This window comes from Falco naumanni, chromosome 11, assembly GCF_017639655.2.
Source record: "Falco naumanni isolate bFalNau1 chromosome 11, bFalNau1.pat, whole genome shotgun sequence".
In the NCBI taxonomy this organism is placed as follows: Eukaryota; Metazoa; Chordata; class Aves; order Falconiformes; family Falconidae; genus Falco; species Falco naumanni.
The window spans coordinates 7,407,821-7,428,658 of NC_054064.1; the positions used below are offsets into that span (position 1 = coordinate 7,407,821).

Genomic DNA, 20,838 nt, shown 5'->3' on the forward strand with positions numbered 1-20,838 from the left:
AAGCAGGGGCTGGGAGCATCAGGGTGTACCGCTGTAGGGTCGGGGGCTCCCACCTCTCTCTGACCCTCTCATCTCCTCCCAGCTGGTGAACACCAGCAGCTTCAACATGAGCTTCCTGAAGCTCTTCCGGGCTGCTCGACTCATCAAATTGCTGCGCCAGGGTTACACCATCCGTATCCTGCTCTGGACCTTCGTGCAGTCCTTCAAGGTAAGTCCCACGTGCCCTGCTCTGCTCCCAGGCCACAGTGCTGGGGTGCTGCTCCCAAACGCAGGCTGTTCCCGAGGGTTTGCTGACTTGTTGGCTTGTAGGAGAGATGGATCGGCACAGCTCACCCGCTCGTCGTGCTTTCCATACTCCCCTGGAGCTGGACTTGTGCTAAATGAAATGACTCATCTGCTTCTCTTGCAGGCCCTCCCCTACGTCTGCCTCTTGATCGCCATGCTCTTCTTCATCTACGCGATCATTGGGATGCAGGTGAGCACAGGCATCTCGGTGTGCAATCTCTCCGGTGCGGACAGGCTGGACCAGCATGTCCCCAGCATTATGCACAGCAGCCAGCCTTGTGCCTGCCTGTCACTGCTTCACTCGGTCACGGTGTCGGGGAAGGTCCCGAGGGTGGAACAGCTTGTTTGGGAGCTGCAGTGCCCCATGCCCTGGGGGCAGCTGCCATGGGCTTGTTCAGGCAAGCTCCGCAGCTGCCTTCCCAACTTGAACTCTTGGAGATGTGGCCCTGGGGACTCAGCTGGGCATCCTGTGCTGCGACTGCTTTCAAATCGCCACCCCTTCATTTAGAAATTGCATCCTATCTTCGACTCCTTAGCAGCCCCCAGAGGTTGAATTCATGCCTGAGGGACCTGGTGAGGAGCCTTTTACTTTTCCCATCCAGTTGGCTGGATCATGGTGGTGATCCCTGCTGCCTGCCACCCACCTTGTCCCTCTGCGGAGGGTTTATGTCGGAGCCATGCCACTGATGGTCTGCTTGGGCTCTCATGCTTAGGGTCCTGTGGTGACCTACCAGATGGTGGGAGGTCTGCAGAGCATGGGAAGATGTCAGCTTTCCAGGCTCCAGCTGGTAAATTAGAAACATGTGAGCTAAAACCCTCAACTCCACACGTGCCGCAGGGCTGGCTCGGTTCTGCGATGACTAAATCCCACGCTGAAGATCTGACAAAGCATCTTTGACGACGAACGCTCAGGATCTGGAGCTGCCTGATGAGCAAGCTGCTGCAGTTCCCAGTGCCGTTGCCTGATGTGCACCCCCAGGACAGGCAGATTTTGGGGAGGCAGCAGGCAGCACAGTGGCCCCCTGCTTGGGGCAGTTGCTGGTGTTTAGTCTTTTACACCCCCTCTCTCCCACCCCGAGTCCCGTGGCTGGTTTTGGCCACTCTGTCCTACACATCCCAGCACTGGCTCCAGGTGTTCTCCGTGCTAAACAACCGCCATCTGACTCAGCCTCCCTCCCTGCCGTGTGGTAGTATTTGATTTATTTTATTTTTTTTTTAACACCATTGTGAACAAATCCCCAAGCAGTAAAGTCTGTGGGCGTTATTTGAGCAAAATAGCTGGAGGCAGAAAATATTCTACAATTACACATTCCAAAAAACCTGTACAGGGAAAAAATACTCTGCAGTTAGTGTATTTTTAGGTTCATGGAAAGTGGAATAAATATTTAACAGTAATAACAGCACATTTTTCCTATTTGAGGCGCTTTACGAACATTCGTTATGTCTTGCCATGGCCTTGGCTGTGGGTCATTATTAGGATATTGTCCACATTTGGGGCCCTGGGGCAGTAGTCCCAGGTGTCTGGCTGTCTGTGGTGGGTGAGTGGTCGGTCTGTCCCTCCCTCACCGAGCCCTTCCCCACCTGTTTGCAGTGCTGTGCCTGGCCCCAGCATTACCGACTGTTTCCCCACCAAGGGAAAAGCTCCTGGGAGTTTCCAGGACTGTGACCCAGCACCCACCCAGGGTGGTGTGACTCATCCCTGTGCCTCCAGCGCACTCGGGACCACCGGGTGCCGTGCCATCCCCAGGTGCTGTCCATAGCACAGCAGAGGGATGAATGTGGAGCGGTTGGACTCGGTTGATCCCAGGTCCTCTGTGCTTCTGTTTCCATGGCAGCTCGACCTCTCGCAGCCTTTGCCACCCACCGCAAACCCCTGTTGAGGAGAAGACAGTCTCCTTCCCCAATGGCTGCTTGGTGCCAGCTCCTTGGGTGTGCTGGCTGTGCACCAACATGCATTTGCTGGGGGGCTTTTCTGTGAGGGATTGTGCAGGGAGGGTGGATGCCAACTGCTTTGTGGGCCGGCTGCACCCAGGGTGATAGACCTTGGGCAGGATGGGTCCCTGCAGCACAGGGATGCGTGCCCGAGTGAAGGTGAACGTGCAGCTTCTTCACTGGCCAACAAGCTGTTGCCTGAAGAACTGAGCCCTTTTTCTTTCTCCCGTAGGTTTTTGGCAATATCAGACTAGATGAGGAAAGCCACATTAACCGGCACAACAACTTCCGCAGCTTTTTGGGCTCCCTCATGCTCCTCTTCAGGTAAGCAACCATAGAAAACTCCTTTGGTGGTATTTTTAGGTGCAGGTGTACCAGGAGCCAGGCTGGGCAGGTTCTCGCCGTGCGCCGTTTGGTGGAGGTCATTTTGGTGCTAAAGACCAGCTGGACAAGCACATGACTGCAGGAGCTCAGGAACCTCCTCCCCCCCCCCCCCCCCCCCCCCCCCCGTGTCCCCAAAAGGATGTCTGTCTCCCAGTATTTTGGACCAACTGGTGGCCGCAGGGAGTTGGCCCTGTGTGCCAGGAGCTACACCCCAGCATGGCTGCACTCACGTGGGTCTCGCTTCTCTGCACGCTGGAGATGTGTTTAATTTGGGCAGGGGGTTGCACAGCTTCTTGTCAGGTTTTCCCTGGGGGTGTCCTGCCCCAGCTCCACCCTGTGCCACCACCAGCTGCTGAGCAAGGCTGTGTTGGGCGCAGGAGTGCCACAGGAGAGGCATGGCAGGAGATCATGCTGTCCTGCCTGGAGGGCAAAGGCTGTGAGCCCGACACGACGGCGACGTCTGGGCAGAACGAGAATGAGCGCTGTGGCACTGACCTGGCCTACGTTTACTTCGTCTCCTTCATCTTCTTCTGCTCTTTCCTGGTGAGTTTCTTCTCCCTGAGAGCCCTGGGGGTCCCTTTCATCAGGCCCCCAACCTGCACTCCAGCCGTAGGGTCATCTTCCATCATCTTCCATCATCTTCCATCATCTTCCATCATCTTCCATCATCTCCCCACAATCACTCTTCCTTCCCTCTCCCTTCCCTTCTCGGCTGCCGCTCCCCCCGACCTTCCTTTCTCTCTGCCTTTTTCCCTTTCACTTAGATGCTCAACCTGTTTGTGGCAGTCATCATGGACAATTTTGAATACCTGACTCGGGATTCCTCCATCCTGGGACCTCACCATCTAGATGAGTTTGTTCGGATCTGGGCAGAGTATGACAGAGCAGCGTGGTATGTAGCCAGCTCCTTCTCTTCTGAGCAACCTCTCAGAGCTGGTTTTAAATGGCCATCTCTGTGTTCTGCTGTGGGAAACCAGCTGCGATGCCTGGGATGGTCAGGGACGGGCTGCTCTTGCTCACAGTTACTACAAGGGGAGCAGCCCAGTTCCTGCAGTGCCTGGTGGCACAGGTGTCTTGGGTGATGTTCAAGTTTGCCGTGGTATTTATCCTGAGCGCTGAAGGTTCCTGCTCTTCCTCTCCTCCCCGGCCAGCGGGCAGGTCCTTCTCAGCCTCCTTCCCTGTCCCTGTGTGTCAGCGGGGTGCCTCTGCCCTGAGACCGGCTCCACCGCCTGGTCCCCAGCACCCACAGCTCCCTGTCAGAGCAGGGATGAGTGTGGCTTGTTCCCAGCCATGAGGAGATGGTGGGGATCTGCTGGCCTCCTGCCAAGTCACCTACTGAGGACCTCATTCGGAGTGCATTTGGGTATGGGGAATTGTGTTCCTATGTTGGCCAGCCTGCTCACCCCTGTGGAGATGGGAGGACTTTGTTCCCTGCACTCACACCTTTGCTGATGAGGACCCCAGTGACCAGGGCTCCCGTTCCTGGCAGTGGGACGGGTTCACAGCGGCTGTACGTCCCCTGGGTGGCTGAGCTTTGGGAACACACTGCTGCTGCAGAGGACTTGCTCTCTGCCGCTCCTCCCAGGATGGTCTGGAGCATCCCTAGGGCAGTGTGGAGCCTTTGGCAGCTCTGGGAGCCTGTTTGCCCTCTACTCAGCCCCAGTACTACAAGGGTGCCTTGTGTGGCCCCTTCCTCTCTCCTGCAGCCCAGGGACAGCCTCTTTGGAACCATGACCCACTACTGCTATGCTGGGGACCGTGGGCGATCTTAGCTTGAGAGCCCTTGGCAGCCACACACGCTCCCTTTGGAGACTCTTCACCTCTATTGCTAACGTCCTGTCCCTCGAGAGACCAGCTCCAGCCAAGATGTTTTTTTATGCCCAATATCATCAGCTCCTGGCACGTTTTCCTTCACCATTTCTGTCCAACCTTGTGCAGCTCAGTGCTGGCCAGGTTCCTCCCTGCATGGCCTCCTCCAGCACTTACTGCTGTGCTGGGGTTTGCCTGTTAGTGGGTGAATATGCCTTGTGCAAGGGGGAGAGGTCAGCATGGGTGAGTAGATGTCCTGATGGACAGCTAGAGAAGGAAGAGGTGAGAGCAGTGAAACACCCAGCTGCTCAGTGTGGAGTGTCTCATTCATGGACGCTGGGAAGGATTTCTTCACACCAGGCATTTCACACGCGCTCACTCCCCGTGTTGGTGGCCTGGGTCTCAAGGACAGTCACTGTAAAGGCATGTCTGAGCTGTCCTATCAATGCCCTGCACCCCTCTCATTTCTGAGCAAGTCATGCTCTTTCGTCGTGATATGTAGCCAGTGGTTAGGGGACATGCACAGGAGTCAATGATGCTGGGCCCATGGGGGCAGCCCTGGCCCCTGTTGCTGGGTGAGGAACGGGTGAGTACATCCAAATGGGTCCCACCACCTGAGTGGGGCAGCACTTCTGCATCCTGACACCATCATGTGAAGGTCTCACGGGGAGACTGCCCAACACCAGGGGGGCTCAGGGATGTGTTTGGCCCGGATGGTTGGGTTAGCTCTGGCCAGCATTGGAAAGGGAATGGGAGAAGAGCAAGGAGAAACCAGAGGCAAAGGTGCTGGGTAGGACGGTAACGCTGTTCTTTGCCTCCTTGTTGGTTTCCCTCCAAGCTTGTCTAAGGATGCCCAGGAGGCTGCAGCACGCTGCACCTCAGCACTTCCACCCCATGCGGTCCCGTTTCCCACAGGACTTGGTGTGGAGTGGGGAGCTCAGCACCCGACAGCCCCTGCACCCTCTCCTGCCAGCTCTCCGCTTCAACTGCTTCGTTATTTCAGCTGGTGCAGGAGTGATACGGGCCGTATCCTGTGATGACTGCACCTGGGTCTGGGGAGATGTGCTTCTGTGGGCAAGAAGGGGCGTGTGTATGGGAGGGTTTGCTTCTAATAATGTGTACCCTTGGCAGAGTGTGGTCTGGTGGTCGGAGCACAGGACTGGACCGCGAGAGACTTAGGTGCTAGTGCCACAGCCACCGGTCACCAGCTGGTCACATTATCTCTCCCTGTCTCAGGTTCCCCAGATATTGGAGATACAAATGACTCAGCTGCCAACCTCCCTGGGACCTTGTGAGGACCAGAGGATTGGCTATGCAAGGGCAGGCTCTCTGGTGGTGTGATGGGACACAACTCCATCGAAAGGGCTCGTGGTGGCTAGAACCCAACCATGATTGGACTCGCCCCATCTAAAATCCCAGCTCTCTCCCACCGGGTGTAGGTGGCCAGGGGCATGGTGAGAAAGGGTGATGGGGGTGGTGTTCACCACCAAAACTGTCCTTCTCCAGGGTCAAAATGGGTCAGCGTGAGGAGGTATGAGCTGACTCGTGGTGGAGAAGGCAGTAGCTGATGCTCACGGCTTTCTGCTCTCTGGGTCTGATAGAGCCAGAAGGAGAAGGCCCATGCACCCCTGGGGGTCTTGCCCCACAGATGGCCCCAGCATTCCCCGGTTAAGCCCTCCATCCTCCCCTCCACCCTCTTAGTGTCCTATTAACCCACCTGTGCTTCCTTTGCAGCGGCAGGATCTCGTATAAGGATATGTACAAATTAGTACGGGTGATCTCGCCTCCTCTGGGCCTAGGAGAGAACTGCCCCTACAGGGTGGCGTGCAAGGTTTGCCTCCCAGTCCTCTGCCACAACCTGGCCACGGGACGCACCATCCACCCCTCCTTCCCCCCCGCTCCACCGCCACCGCGCCTCCCGAGGGAACCCTGACGTTGCTTTCCTTCGAGTTTAAAGAGGTCCGCGACCTCCCAGAGCCAGCAGCTGTCCCCTGCGAGGGGAGGCATGAGTGGGGCCAGGGGGGCTCAGAGCCTCCCAGGGTGGGTTTCAACAAATTGCGTCCCCCAGCCAGCCCCCTGCCCCAGCTCCGTCGGCACAGAGAGCCCCCGAAGGGTGCTGGGCCAGGTGCCATCATCCCGGCTTGGCTTCCCTTCCCAAAGTGCCATCAAGTGGGGAGCAGGAGTTTTTTGGAGGCTTAGTCGTGGTTTGCTCCTGGGGAGAGAAGAGAGGAGCAAAAGCAGGAGGATGTCGAAGACTTTGCTATTGTTTTGGAGAGTGAGGACTGGGGGGAGGACGGGGAGGCCAGGGTGACCCCTCTCCCTGGGGGATGTTGTGCTGTACCCAAGAGACTCTGCCTTAAGTGTGGTGCTTGGAGGACACATGACCATGTATCTAGGGAGCAGGACTCCTGCTAGTCTTGCCCTCAGCTTGCCGGACCTGCTTGGGAGGTGGTGGCACCTGGGCACGTCTCCGGAGCTCAGCAGCTTCTCTCCTTCTGCTTGAACCAAGCTCCCAGCTGCTGGCCATGTGTCCATGGCAGCAGTTTGGCCTCCTTGTGTCTCTCTGACTCGCACTTTAAATTTCATTTTGCAGTGACAGTTGGGCAAAATCCTGTGCCTGTCACCTTCTCCAAAGTGCCACAATGCCTATGTCTGTGTCCATGGCATGAAAGGATGGACCACAGAGCTTGCTCTTCCCTCTGAGTTCCTCACAGCATCTGAGGAGATGTACGAGGGGAGCTCAGATGCCCCTGGCCCTTGATCTTGACTCTGCAGAGGAGGAGGGTTCCTTGCTGTGGCATGGTGTAGCCACCACATCCTCTTGCCACATCAGAAATGCTTTTTCCAGCCAGCATCCCTGGAACAGGTCTGTCACCCTCCACAGCTGATCGTGGGGATAATGCACACATTTGAAATCTTGAAGTAGACCGCCAGAAGTAAAGCAGAGCAAGCAAGACAAGGCCTGGATGCTCAGTGTCTCATTTACGAAGAGATACTTGGGGATAGGAGATTTCTTGCAAGAATCTCAGCTGGCTCATCTCTTCAAGGAGGAGCTCCTTGCAGTCTTTCCACTCTTCTCTGTTGCATCCCTGGAAAAGGATGGTGGCTTTGCTGAGGACACTTCCCCAAGTCCCTGCAGACAGAAGACACCTTCAGAAGGAATTGCTAGTCTTTCTCCACTGACAACAGGGCTTTGCTGGCAAACACTGCTCTCCTAAGCTGGATCACCTGGTGCTCAGAAGGGTACCTGTAGTGCTTCCTGGGAAGAGGCAGCTCTGCAGCAGTCTGGCCTTTCTGCTGACTGTGGGATGGACAGAGCAGTGAAGGTGGATAAACTCGGGGAAGGTAAAGGCAAAGAGAGGAGACCAGCTTGGGCTGTCATGTGAGGGAGACCGTGCCCATCTCATCCTTGCTTTACCTCTGTCTCCTCCTCCCTGTGCATGAGATATTTCAAGGACATGAGTGATTTTTAGGGCTTCCTACTGCCTTGGAACAATTTTCAAAAGACAACCAATGAAGAAACAAAACCCACACGGTCATTGCATCTTGCCACCATGGTCCATATCCCAAAATGCCAGCCCAACCTGCTCACCTTTCAGTTTGGTGAGCCTGCCTTGCACATCACAATGCACAGGTTCACCTTGCTGGAGCCCACACCCCTATCCTTCCAGGCAATGTGACAACGATGACTTGTAGAAACAACCACCTGTGTGTTCATGGAGCAGTGGACAGCTTGCTCTGGAAGAGGTGGTTCTTGGGCAAGTTCAGGATGCAGCACAGTGGTGCAGCATGGTACAGAAACACACCTGCTAAGCCATCCGCAGGTGGGCTAACGAAGGGACATTGATGCAGAAAGGCTTCCTGTGAAAGTTCAGCAAGATCCATCCTTGTGCCGGGGAGAACAGGTCTTGTAACCACACCTTTCTGGGTCTTTATCCTGGCAGCCTGCTCCACTAATTGAGGCTCTTTCTGCCTTTCTTCACTCCCTCTGCTTCTAGCAGTCATGCAAAAGTGAGCCAAGGCATCACTTTTGCCCCCTTAAAGTAGCCCTTGAGATGGTCACGGGTCAGGTGAATGCTCCATAGACACTGGAGTCCCTGTGGACATCACCTATTCCTGAATCTACTCTCACATCACTTGCTGTCCTGGTGCTCTGTTCCAAACAGCCTTGTTTTTTCTAACCACAGGAGGACGGATGTCCCCCAGGTGAACCCATCACTCACAGGGTTCTCTCAGAGTACCAGGACTGAGCCATTAAGTGCCCCGTGGTTTTACAAGCCACCCTATGCCATAGCTGCAGGTCGCATCTCTGTCCAGGCACAGGACAGCTCTCCCATCAAGGATGTACCCATGCTTGGACCAGCTCTTGGGAGCCATCCTGTTCAGATGGATGTCTTTCCACATGCCTGCCCGTGCTTCACTCTCTGGAGATGTGGTTTGCTGTGCTGTTCAAAATGCTTTAGGATATCTTCTCTGAGAAGCAGCAAAGCGCGCAGCCTGTCTGTGAGAACAGCAGAGTTCTTGTGAGGTCCTTCTTTTGCAGATTCTTCCTTTTGCGGAAATCCATTCCTCCTTTGTTGTGTGGAGAACCTCAGTACAAAAGACAGTGTCCACCCCTGAGAGGAAGGGTGGGTGGAAGATCACTGTCTCACTTCCTTTTTGCACTAAGTTCCTGCATGAAAATTCTTCTCCCCTTCAGATGCCTTGAGTTGGTGCACATCCAGCTCTGCAAGGCACTGCTTACGGACTCCTGGACCTGGATATTTCCTCTTGATCATCGCATTTAATATTCTCCAGTGTTGTTATCAATCCTCTTACCAACCTGTTTAGGTGTGTCAGAGGAGATGGCTTGCCCAGCCTGGTCTGTGCCTGCACCCCAAACAGCTCCCCTTGCAGGTTGTCACCATTAGTTCATACCCAAAATGTCATGTCTTGTCTTGGCAGATGCCTCTTTAGCCAGGGGTTGCTTCCAAACCAGCGGTAACCCATGAGAAGAGGAGATACCTTCTCCCCTTTCTGCACTGCTCTGAGCACCTGGGTAGGGAAGAGGCCAAGATCCCACAGGGAGTGCTTAATTTTTTGGCAATGTCCTCTCTCCCAGGCCACCCCAGCTGAGATGAGTTCCTCTCCAGGAGCATCCTCCCAGCCCAGCTGTAAAGGTCAATGCCTTTGCTGTTGTGAGTTTGCCCTTGCCTGTTAACCATCCCACGTGTTGCAGTGCAGGACAGAAGCCTGGCACGAGGGGAAGAAGAGTTGGCCAAGCCCAGGATCCCTGGGAGATGTACTTGAGCAGCCTCCTGGATGTGCAGAGCGAGGGAGACAGCCCAAATATCTCAGCATGGCAGAGGGCTCGAGGCATCATCGGGTGGCCTGGTAGCGTTCCTCACTGCAGCAGTCCTAGGCAGGTTCTTACAGAGCAGAGGAGCGCGAGGTGGGGTCCCTCCGAGCTGCCTCCCTTGGGAAACCCAAACAAACCCTGATGTTGGAAGGCCCAAACAGCTGCCTCTGCTGAGACTCTTTAAACTCCAACCTGGTGGAACTTGCAGCCGCATGTGGGAGAGAGCCAGGGCGGGAGCATGGCATGTACAACTTTTCCTCCCGGTTTTGTTTTTTCAGCCAATTCAGCATGCCTTTTGCACTGGTGCATGGTGGGAAAGTGGTCCATCCGCAGAGCCAGACGGAAGCAACTGGGCATCTTCCTTTGACAAGTGACCCTGGCCCACTGCCTTCTATGCAAGATGCTGCCTCCCAATTGCATAGACCTGACGAGCTGGGGATACACAGCCTTCCGGCTATGGGTTAGGTGGCGATGCAAAGCAACACCCCGGCCCCCCGCCCCGGGAGGGAAGATGCTACGGAGGCCACAGAGCACTGTGGTGCAAACCACCGTTATCTCAAATAACCCATGGCTCGAGTGCCGTGTATCTGATTTATACCACTCGCACACAGCCCTGGAACCTGTGGGACAAGGTGGGGGCTGCTGGAGGGCTTTAGGAAAGGGGTTGAGAGCAGAGGAGGACTCCCAGACTGCTAGCGAGACAGGCGCTTGAGGCCAGCAGCAGAGAGGCGAGGGGTGAGTTGCCTTCTGCCAGCATTCCTGGGTCTGTGTGAGCAGTGCTATAAATCCACATCAGGACAGTCTCTCATGTATGATTTGCCTTGATTAACGGGTTTCCTGTTCTTTTCCTGTTTGTCCGTTTGTTTTTTCTCTCCTGTTTTCCTGTACTATTTTTGTTTGTACGTTTTTTTCTGCTCTCTGGGAATGCCTCCTCTCTCTCTGCATCTCCCTCCCTCCCCTTCCCCCTTCATGAGCAGTGGCCGAATCCATTACACTGAGATGTATGAAATGCTGACTCTTATGTCACCACCGCTAGGCCTCGGCAAGAGATGTCCTTCCAAAGTGGCCTATAAGGTAGATCAACCCTTCCTTCTACGGGGGCTAGAGTTGAGCAGGAGCCGGGGCTCGAGGGAGCTGCGGGAGGTGGGCTGTGGGGGGGGGCGGGGAGGCGTTGGGGGTATCCAACATGTGTTTAGCTCACTCCTGGGGAGCCTGGTGTGCTCAGAGGAGCCCTGGCCACGCTGGCTGGTCTCCACTGCCCACGTATGTGATGCTGCTGTGGTCTCTCACAAGCCCTGGGAGCTCTGGGGTGGAGGACCCCAGTGGCAGAGGAGGGGCAGGGTCAGCAATAGTGTGGAAGTGGGAGGGTTGGAGAAGATGAGGTGAGGAGCAACCCTGTAGCACAGGTAGGGGAGCGAGGTGTCCTTAGGAGCTTGCTGACCATGGGCTTGGAACCACCCTTGTCCTTGCCAGCGCAGAAACGGGGCTAAAGAGATGGGAAGCAGGTGGGCAGCAAGGACCTAGCCTGTAGGAGCAGCTCTGCAGTGCGTGAGCAGCCAGGCACGTTGGCACGAGCTATCCCAAAGGATGGCTTGTGCAAGGCGAAGCCAGGTGCCTTCAAAAGGTGTCTCTTGAGTTTTACCCCCTTGTTCCACCTGGGGTGGTGGCTGCAGCTGGCGCATGGCACAGGCACAGCGTGCTCCCAGCTGCATAGGCATGGAGCAGGAGCATAGGAGACCCTAAAGGACGTGGGATGGAAGTTGCTAGGACAAGACCTGAAGCTATAGAACAATTGCCCAGGTCTGGAGCAAATTAAAGCTTTTCTTGGCCACGGGCTGCTGCCCAGCAGCCCTTTCAGCAGCATTCAGGGCTAGCAAAGGGGGGACTTCAGCACACTCGCAAACGTGCTGCCACCCTCTCCAGCTCTCGTGTGTTCGCTCACGCACGTGTACATCCACCATCACGTTGTTCCAGGAATAAAACTGAGGCTTGAAGGCAGGGAAAGGACATGAGAAGCCAGGTGAAAAGGAATGGGCAGGGAAGGGATGGTCCAAGGTATTCACAAAGCAAAATATACTCTCTGGAAAGTGGATCTGGTCACTTCGGTTTGCACCCCGCCTGCCCAGGGTGGGGAAGGAGCATGGCGTGTCTAACCTGCCTTGATTGCCCTTCTCTCTTTCCTTCTGCACTTTCTTTACCCCTCCTTTCCTTCCCCACCCTTGGATAATTTGGTCCCTGTGCATGTGCTGGCAAACTTCATCTCTGAAAGACGCAAAAAGGGAGCGCCAGGATGTAGCATGCTAGAGGAATCCAGCTGATCTGAAGTCCCTGAAGGTTAGGGACCCTCCTCTCCCCTGCCCCAGGTGGGAAGGGTTGAGAGCTGGAAAGTCAAACTACCTGGGAATGGAAACCTGAGCCCCTTCTCCCCTCCCTGAGCACTCCCCATGCCCGCATCCCTGATGGATCAGTTGTGTCTTCCCAAAAGTGCCGGGAGGTGCCGTGGCAGCCCTGGTGCCATGGGGAGGGGGGCTCAGGGGCTGTTCCTGGGGTGCAGGAGGAGCCCTGGAAGGCAGTGAGCCGGTGTCCTGGGGTGGAAGGAGCCGGGGGGTGGGCGGGTGGGGTGATCCTTGCCCTTCTTTTTTGGCTGTGCTGTTTTGACACTCTTTGTTGCTTTTTATTTTTTAATTTTTATTTTTTTTCCCTTTTGTTTAATGTTTAATTTCTTTTCCTCCAGCCTGGTCGATGTGTTTTTCGATATTGTTTTCCGTCCGCTGTTTTCTTCTCTCTCTTGCGCAGAGACTGGTGCTGATGAACATGCCCGTGGCCGAGGACATGACGGTCCATTTTACCTCCACCTTGATGGCGCTGATACGCACAGCCTTGGACATCAAAATTGCCAAAGGTAAGGTCAGTGGGGGAGAGAGGGGACAGAGCCAGGAGGGTTTCAGAGTGACCAGCACTCATCCTTTGGGCAGGCTGAGGACATCACAGCCAAATTGGTGTTGGCTTCCCAGAGCCTGGCACGTGGATGGAAGTGGTTACCTTGAACAGGCAAAATTCTGCCGCTTTCTATAAAAAACCCTGTTTCTTTAGGGAAGAGGTGGCTAGTTTTCCACTAGAAGCTGCTTCTAGAGAGCAGAAACAGCTTGATGTCCACTGTGTAATGGAGGAGAGGGAGAATTCCCCTCCTCATGTACAAAACCAAACCAAGGAGGGGAATGATCACATGTGCTTGGCTTCCTAAGGCTGTGAGGAACAGAGTCTCTCTCTTGGGGAAGACAAAATGTTCAGAGCAGGAAAACCTGCTTTGTTGTTATTGCTGAAAACGCTCTGATTCATCAGATCAAAAACTTTCTGAAGAAACCTGCCATTTTCAATAAAACATCCCCTAGGAACAGCTCAGCTGTTGGAAGAAAACCCAACCAGGGCAAGATACCAGCAAAAGCCCAGTGCTCAAACAGCTCCTTGCATCTTGAAACAAGGTGTTCAAGCCCCTCTAGATAAAGCAGAGATTTGAACCTGGGTCTCCTGCAGCCCAGTCCGAGTTGCCCTGGGCTGGGATGTCTCCAATTGGCACATGGTGACAGATCCCTCTGAGCCTGGGTCTTCCTAAGCTCAGCAAACCCCTTCACTGCTGGCCAGAGTGCTCTGCTCTCCTTGCAGAGAGCATTGCCAAATATTTAAGAATTTCAACCAAGTGGAGCTGCTCTTTCACCAGCACATGATCTGCTCACCAGAAAAGAGAAAGTGGGGCAGCAGCAGGTGTGTGTGGGCTGGAGTAGGATTGGAACCGCAGAGACGGACCCAACGCGAGCTTGAGGATGGCAGCTTTGAGTGGGAGGGCAGGGGATGGGGAGATGGAGGCACATATGGAGGGGATGGTAGGAAAGTTTCCCTGTGAGAGCAGGAGACCAGGCTCACTGATGCAAGATGGCCCTCCCAGCCCGGAGAGCTGGTTGCTGCTCGTGGACCTCACTTCAGGATGGGAAAGGGGTGGTTTTAGTTGTGCCCTGGTGCCAGGTCTTGATGTACATGGGCCATTTTTCACCCTGCTGTTCAAGGTGGTGCAGATTGGCAGCAGTTAGACTCCGAACTTCAAAAGGAGATCCTGACCATTTGGCCTCACCTGTCCCAGAAGATGCTTGACCTGTTGGTACCCATGCCAAAAAGTGAGTCTCTCTGCGGGCTGTCATCACTGCCAAGTTGCCATCAAACCTGCAACAACTTCTTCCCAAAGGGAGGTGGGGACCAATCAGACCTGTCCCCAGCTTGGGGAGAAGTGGGAAAAGAGTCGGTGTTCCTACAGGCTGGCTTCTGCCTTGCTCTGCCTGGGAACCCTCTTGAAAATAGCCCAGTTTGCAGGGATCTACTGCCAGACCCTGAGTCTCCTGCAAATCATCTCTGGAGCATACTGGGGCAGGAGGCTGAGCATGTCTTGCTCTGTTACATCTGATGATGTGATGAGGCTGTGTGTCTTGGTGGCTGATGAGGATGCTTTTGAGCCATCTCCATCCATTTTATCACCACATGGAGTGTCTGGGTGTTCATCTCTCTTTTGGAGTGGCGAGCAGAGTTTGAGGGTGACCAGAGTATCCCTCAGCAGGGCTCTTCCCAAGATCTGTGCTAGTGTCCAGACCTGCTGTTTCTGTTAAGACACAAGTGTCCCCACTTTGTTCCCTCTTATGCTCTCAGCCTCTGACCTGACTGTTGGCAAAATATATGCAGCCATGATGATCATGGATTACTACAAGCAGAGCAAAGCGAAGAAGCAGCGGCAGCAGCTGGAGGAGCAGGTGAGGCTCAGCCAGGGCATGTGGTGGGCAGGATGGGGCTGTTCAGAGCGCCCTCGCTGCTTCCCACAATGTCACAACCGAATGTACAGCCAGCTGCATGGGATGCAGCTGAGGGATGAAGATGGTGGAACAGATTGGGGTTTGGTGACTACAAGCCATGCATACGTGCAACCTCATTGCCCAGCAGCAAATATGAGCACGCTGTCACCTTCCCAAGCAGCGGGGACCTGGTTGGTGAAGCACTGGATGTTCGTCTGCATTTCCTACAGGCTCAGTTTCTACCTTTCTTCAATACAGAAAAATGCCCCCATGTTCCAGCGCATGGAGCCATCCTCCTTGCCGCAGGAAATCATCTCGAACGCGAAGGCTCTGCCTTACCTCCAGCAAGACACCCTCTCGGGCCTGTGAGTATTGTTCTGAGGAGGAGGGAGGTTGTCCGGTCACTTTTCTGTTCCTGCAGCCCTCGTTTTGTTCTCTGGAGCTGGCACTGGGATGCACAGAGGTTTAAGGAGCTGCTGAGAACAGGGGAAACCCAGTCCGGGCCCCTGGCACAAAGCTTTTGCAGGATTCCAGGTAGCTGGTGGGTGTCAGCATCGCCAACAGCTGCAGAGGTGGCCAAGGGGGATGGCCAGGTGTCTGCGTGGTCCCTCTTCTCACAGGGCAATCCCAGCACGACGTGCAAGCTGTCTTACCTAGGAGGGACTGGGATGGCCCTGAGCCACGAGAGCAGTTGAGCAGTGGGTTCCTGGGTGGTGCAGGGTCGGTGGGGGATCCCAGCACCCTGGCTGGTGGGAACGAGATGGTGGGAGTTGCTGGCACTGCACTTGAGATGTCCCCACTGCTGCCATGGGACCTGGGGCACTGGTGTCCTCTCCTGCCTGGGCACCACTTCAGCTCTCCAAGGAACATGATGTTTGTCCTAGGGGTCTTGACAGGCTGGGGGGCAAGCATGGGGGCTCCCCAGCTCTAAGCCGCTGGAGAGGCAATGCCCAATGATGGCAGCACCCACCTTGTGGCCTCCCTAAAGCTGGACTGTCTTTGCAGGAGCAGCCGAAGTGGGTTCCCCTCCCTGAGCCCACTCTCACCACAGGAGATCTTCCAGCTGGCGTGCATGGATCCGGCCCACGGGCAGTTCCAGGAGCACCAGTCTTTGGTAAAGTCACACACTGCCTGGCAGGCGCTCGCATGTGATCTCGGTGGGGATGCTGGTGGGCACGGGGAAGTGTGGGGCTGCTGGCATGGTGGCAAAATGCTGCTCCCTGCCCCTGTGGCAGTGAGTACAGTGGAGGGATGGCAGCTGCTGAGTCACATACAGATCCAAAGCAGGGGACAAATGTCCCTGGATGTCCCTCAGCTGGGGTTCTGGCCCCTCGCCTCTGCCCAGGCGCTGGAGATGCAGCCATCCCTGGACCAGCCCTGGCTGGTGGGGGCAGGCAAGTTCTTTTGGGGCAAGAGCTGTGACCGAGGTCCGATGTCCTGCAGTAAAATATCCTTCTCTTCACAGGCTGCTCTTTTTTCCACTGAGTGCTCATTTCAGTGGGTTACTCCATGCTGAGTGATGGTATCTGATGTTTTTTGGATTCATGTTCATTTTGTTGTCAGTGCTGGTGTCCCCAGTCCCAAACCAAGCTGTCAAACCGTCTCCAACAGGAGCACACCCCTCTGGCCTCACACACATGCCGGCCAGCAGCAGCAGCGTCTGTCTGTGTGTGTGTAAATATATATAGACATATCTGTATATATCTCTCCATGTCTGTGTGTGTGCGTTCGCGCACCACCCCGACGTTTGTTGGATGCAGTGTTGTACCACTGTGCATCTCCAGCCCGGTCCATGTCCCTGGGGTCTGTAATACTCTGTGTGAGCTGTGTATTGCGCGGGCAGGTGTCCCCTGCCTCGGCCACCCTGCCCACGCCACTGTCTTGCCAGCGGGGAGGTGGCAGGTGAGACTGCCCCCTCCCCATAAGGTCACCTTCTAGCAGATCTCCAGGGTCACTCCCTGCCCATCTCCTTAACACCACGTCCTGTACAAGAGAGTCCCCTAAACTGGGATGTGTGCTTTCTTTTAATGGGGATGTGGTCAGAAAGTCTTTAAAGCAGGGTCAGAGAGAAAATCCCGTAAGTTTGTCCCCTTCTGGCAAAAGGAGAAGGTGTTAAAGCCCAGGCAGTCAAGGCATCACCAGATCCAGGCAGGGTTTCCACTGCCACTGAAGAGGTGCAGGATGAATTGGCCATCAGGCAAGCCTGAAGCACCACGTCTGGGCTCACCTGCAGCAGATTGTGGATCAGAGAGTATTTTCCAGTGGTGACATGACGGATGATATGTCTTAGACTCTCTTTTTGGCCCACTTAAATTCTGCCCCCGGGTGAGAGCAAGCAGGGCTGTGCCCTACAGACGGGGCAGAAGCAGCACGCTGCCCTGCCCCAACCCCATCCCAAGAGCTTGGCTGTGTGTTTATTTCTAGGAGCCAGAGGTTAGGGAGTTTCAAAGAGTGCAGCCCTCTAACCGTGGCAGCTACCTTCCCGTGGACACTCAGGACCATGCTGTCTCTGGGAGGGCCTCCTCCATGCCTCGTCTCACTGTGGATCCCCAGGTAAAACCAAGCAAAGCCCCCACGGGTGCCGGGTCCAAGCAAAGCCTACCAGGTAACACTGGGGCTTCTCTCTGCACTGAGCAAGTCCTGTGAGCCACACAGCTTCCCCAGCAGCCCAATATCGGAGCATCTCCCCATCTTTGGGGTGCTGCACAAGTAGAAGAGCTGCTGTTCCTCTACATGGGGGACACCAGCAGCAGCCAGCAGCCAGGGAACCAATCTCCTTGCTCATGTGGAAGGTCCACGGTGGAGCAGGGCCATGCTGGGAGGTTGCAGGGTCCCCCCACAGTGGGACACCCCTCCTTTCCTTCAGCCCTGGGCACTGGCTGAGATTCGAGGAGTCCCAGCCCAACTGTCAGATGATCTCCCAGGTGACAAAACACCTTTTCCTTCCTTTCCTGTTGTCCCAATGCACACGCTTCTCCGTCTGTCCAGGGGAACCAAGCCACATCTCACCTCCTTGTTTGTCTGCCCAGTTCTCTGTTGTTCTGTCTTGTACTCAGCCTCCACCAAGACACAGACACTTTTGTGGGGTTTGGTTTTGCTGTGAAGTCTCTGGGTCTACCTTCTCACAGAGGTGGTGGTGCAAGCACCAGGTCCTGCTGTTGGTGCTGATGTGATATGTCATGGCACTTTGGGAGGTGTGAAAAGGAAGGGAGGCTTTACTTCATGGGTTTTATTGAGCATTTGGCAGTGGGGGAGATGATCAGAAGGAGGGGATAGGAGCAAGAAAGGGTATGGCGGGAGGAGAGGAGACAGGGAGAATGGCCTGCAGCTGCAGGGGCAAAAATCTGCTAGAATAAAGCAAAGGAAAATCTAGGAGGTAGTGATGTTTTCCACAAAACATGTGAGAACACAAGCTAGAAGGAAAGGAGAAGGTAGAAAGGACAAGCATGGGAGAAAGAAAGAAAAGAAGAGGGAAGATAAAACAACAGCGTGAGCAGGGAGAGAGGGAACGAGTGCAGGGGAAGGGGATGGGGTTGTGGGAATAAAGGACAACTGGGGAGGGGTTTGGAAAAGTGGCAGCAGCTGGGAAAATAAACATGGAGTGAGGGGCACTGAAGGATCCCCTCCATCAGTGGTTTCTTCTTTGATGTCTCTGTTTGCTGCCCTTGACCCTGTTGGCAAGGTGGGGAGGGATGCCAGGGTGGCAACCGTCTGGTACTCTCCATGTCCCCATACCTGGGGTGGGATGCTGCTGCTCTTCCCCCAACACTCAGCACCTTGGCTTCAATCGCTGTCTCTGGCTTTGCTTGTGGAGCATGGTTCCTGGCCGGCTGGGGAAGGGGAGCCCACGAGCACAAAGTCTAAACCCCACTTTCCTCCCACCCCTCGTTTGTGCAGAGATAATATGGGAGTGCTGGGCTCAGGCTGGCTGCCTGCCCCACCCCCCCCCACCCCCCCCCGCCCCAATCTCCCCATCCCAGAAGCTGGTGTGCCAGTGATGGCAGGTGAACTGGTAATTGCTCGGCCGCCATCCCCCCAGCCCTGCCTGGTGCTAACCCCCTCCCCGGCTGGCCGGGGTTGCTTGCAGGTGGTGACAGACACCAGCTCGATGCGACGATCGTTTTCCACCATCCGGGACAAGCGCACCAACAGCTCCTGGCTGGATGAGTTCTCCATGGAGCGCAGCAGCGACAACACCTACAAGTCCCGCCGGCGCAGCTACCACTCCTCACTCCAGCTCTCCGCCCGGCGCCTCAACACTGACTCGGGTAAGCAAGGACGGGTGCCATCCCATACCAATGCCAACCCCCCCCAGCTGAACATCTCCTGCTCCTGGGGAGGGGGCAGTGGGGATTGACGGGGATGTCCTGCAGGCCACCGGTCCGACGGGCATCGCTCAGGCGGCAGGGAGCGGGGCCGATCCAAAGAGCGCAAGCACTTGCTGTCCCCCGATATCTCCCGCTGCAACTCTGAAGAGAGGAGTCCCCAGGCACACGACGAGTCGCCAGAGCGGCGGCGCGAGTCCCGGTCACCCAGCGAAGGCAGGTCCCAGACACCCAACAGGCAGGTGGGTGTGACAAAACCCCCTTCCTAAGCACAAACAGAGGTGTAGAAAAGGCTCCTTGCCAAAATCGGGAAGATAAGCCCCAGCTCCAGGAGCTCTGCACCGTCTCTCCTCCCTACAGTGGCATTTCTTTGTCCCCTGTGAACTGAACAGCTTGGGGCTGCTTGAGCACCCTATAGAGCTTTTGGGAAGAGGGGTGGATCTCCACACTGATCCTCTCACCACTGTGGCATCTGCTCCCTGCCAAGGTTGAGGCGTCCCAGCTACACAAGCCTGGAAATGCCAGTGCTTGAGTGTGCTTGAAGCCCACGGAGATACTGCCCGTAGAAACTGGCAGCTGGCGAGCCATTAGCTCCTCCCGTCCTGGGTTGGTGGGTGCTTTTTACTTTTGACCACCAAGAGCAGACACCATCCTCGTCTGTGGAGCAGACCCTGAGGCCGGGATGGGGCAGGCAAGGGTGCGGCGGGGCTTCATCCAAGAGGGAGGATGCTCCAGAGACCCCAGGCTTGGGGCTGGGGGGAGTGGGTGCATGGCTTTGCCCATCGCCCCTGTATTCCCCATTGCGTCTTGGTGCATTGCAGGGAATGGGCTCCCTGAGCGAAAGCTCCATCCCCTCCATCTCGGACACCAGCACCCCCCGGCGAGGCCGCCGCCAGCTCCCGCCGGTGCCCCCCAAGCCACGGCCCCTCCTTTCCTACGCCTCCATGCTGCGGCACGCCGGAGACGCCTCGCCGCCCGCCGATGAGAGCGAGGGGGGGTCTCCGCTTCTCTCCTCCACCCTGGAGCCCAACGCCGCCGGCCTGACCGAGTCTTCCAGCTCCCCGGCAGGGAAGCAGAGCCGACAGTCCACCCCGCAACGCTACATCTCGGAGCCCTACCTGGCCCTGCACGACGACTCGCATGCCTCAGACTGCGGTGAGGAGGAGACGCTCACTTTCGAGGCTGCCGTCGCCACCAGCCTCGGCCGCTCCAACACCATCGGCTCAGCCCCGCCGCTGCGGCACAGCTGGCAGATGCCCAACGGGCACTACCGGCGGCGGAGGCGAGGGGCAGGGCAGGGCGTGATGTGCGGGGCCAGCATCGATGTGCTCAGCGACACCGAGGAAGATGACAAGTGCTAGAAGCTGCCCGCCCAGCCCCATCTCAGCTCCCCGCCGCCCCGCCGCTGCCCTGCCCCTCTCCAATGCATGCTCTTCGCCACGCCTGGGAATGAAACAAAACCAAAACCAAGTGCAGGGGAAAAGGAGAAAACCAAACCGACCGGAACGGAGGGGAAGAAAAAAAAAAAAAAAAAAAAAAAAAGAAAAAAAGTCTTTGTGCAAAAAAAAAATTAAAATCTGTCGACTTTCATTTATTACTATCACTTTTTTTTTCTGCACAGAGAAGCATTTGATGGGCAGCGGAGCAGCCTGGCTGGGTGTGTGTGCTGGGGGACAAGTGAGAACCCCCCCAAGCCGCGGCCCCACTCCCTGTCCTGAGCGGGACCCCCGGGAAGGCTCGTCCTGATGGTTTTCCGCTCCCCGAGGCCAGACAGTCCCAGCGAGAGGGTACCAGGGCCCCCCTTTGCTCTGTCGCTCGGGCTCGTGCTGCTGTGGCTTTCGATTTCCCTCCCCGAGGTTCTCATCCAGCCCAGAAAAGGGGCGAGGTGTGATGTCGGGGTGCGGGGGCTGAGGGGTTGGGGTGCACCGGGCAG

General features: G+C 56.0%; 1 protein-coding gene across 1 annotated transcript in view; it reads left to right on the forward strand.

The window, feature by feature from the left end:
- CACNA1E (calcium voltage-gated channel subunit alpha1 E) overlaps positions 1-20,425 on the forward strand; it is a 147,556-nt gene extending 127,131 nt beyond the window's left edge. The window contains 15 exon segments of the mRNA XM_040611360.1: positions 83-208; positions 410-475; positions 2,450-2,541; positions 2,979-3,144; positions 3,366-3,493; positions 10,726-10,822; positions 12,545-12,650; positions 13,810-13,917; positions 14,441-14,541; positions 14,839-14,945; positions 15,586-15,694; positions 17,005-17,133; positions 18,668-18,848; positions 18,954-19,147; positions 19,727-20,425. Of these exon segments, the coding sequence (XP_040467294.1) occupies positions 83-208; positions 410-475; positions 2,450-2,541; positions 2,979-3,144; positions 3,366-3,493; positions 10,726-10,822; positions 12,545-12,650; positions 13,810-13,917; positions 14,441-14,541; positions 14,839-14,945; positions 15,586-15,694; positions 17,005-17,133; positions 18,668-18,848; positions 18,954-19,147; positions 19,727-20,266 (2,250 nt within the window). The 3' untranslated portion in view covers positions 20,267-20,425.
- The last annotated feature ends 413 nt before the right edge of the window (positions 20,426-20,838 follow it).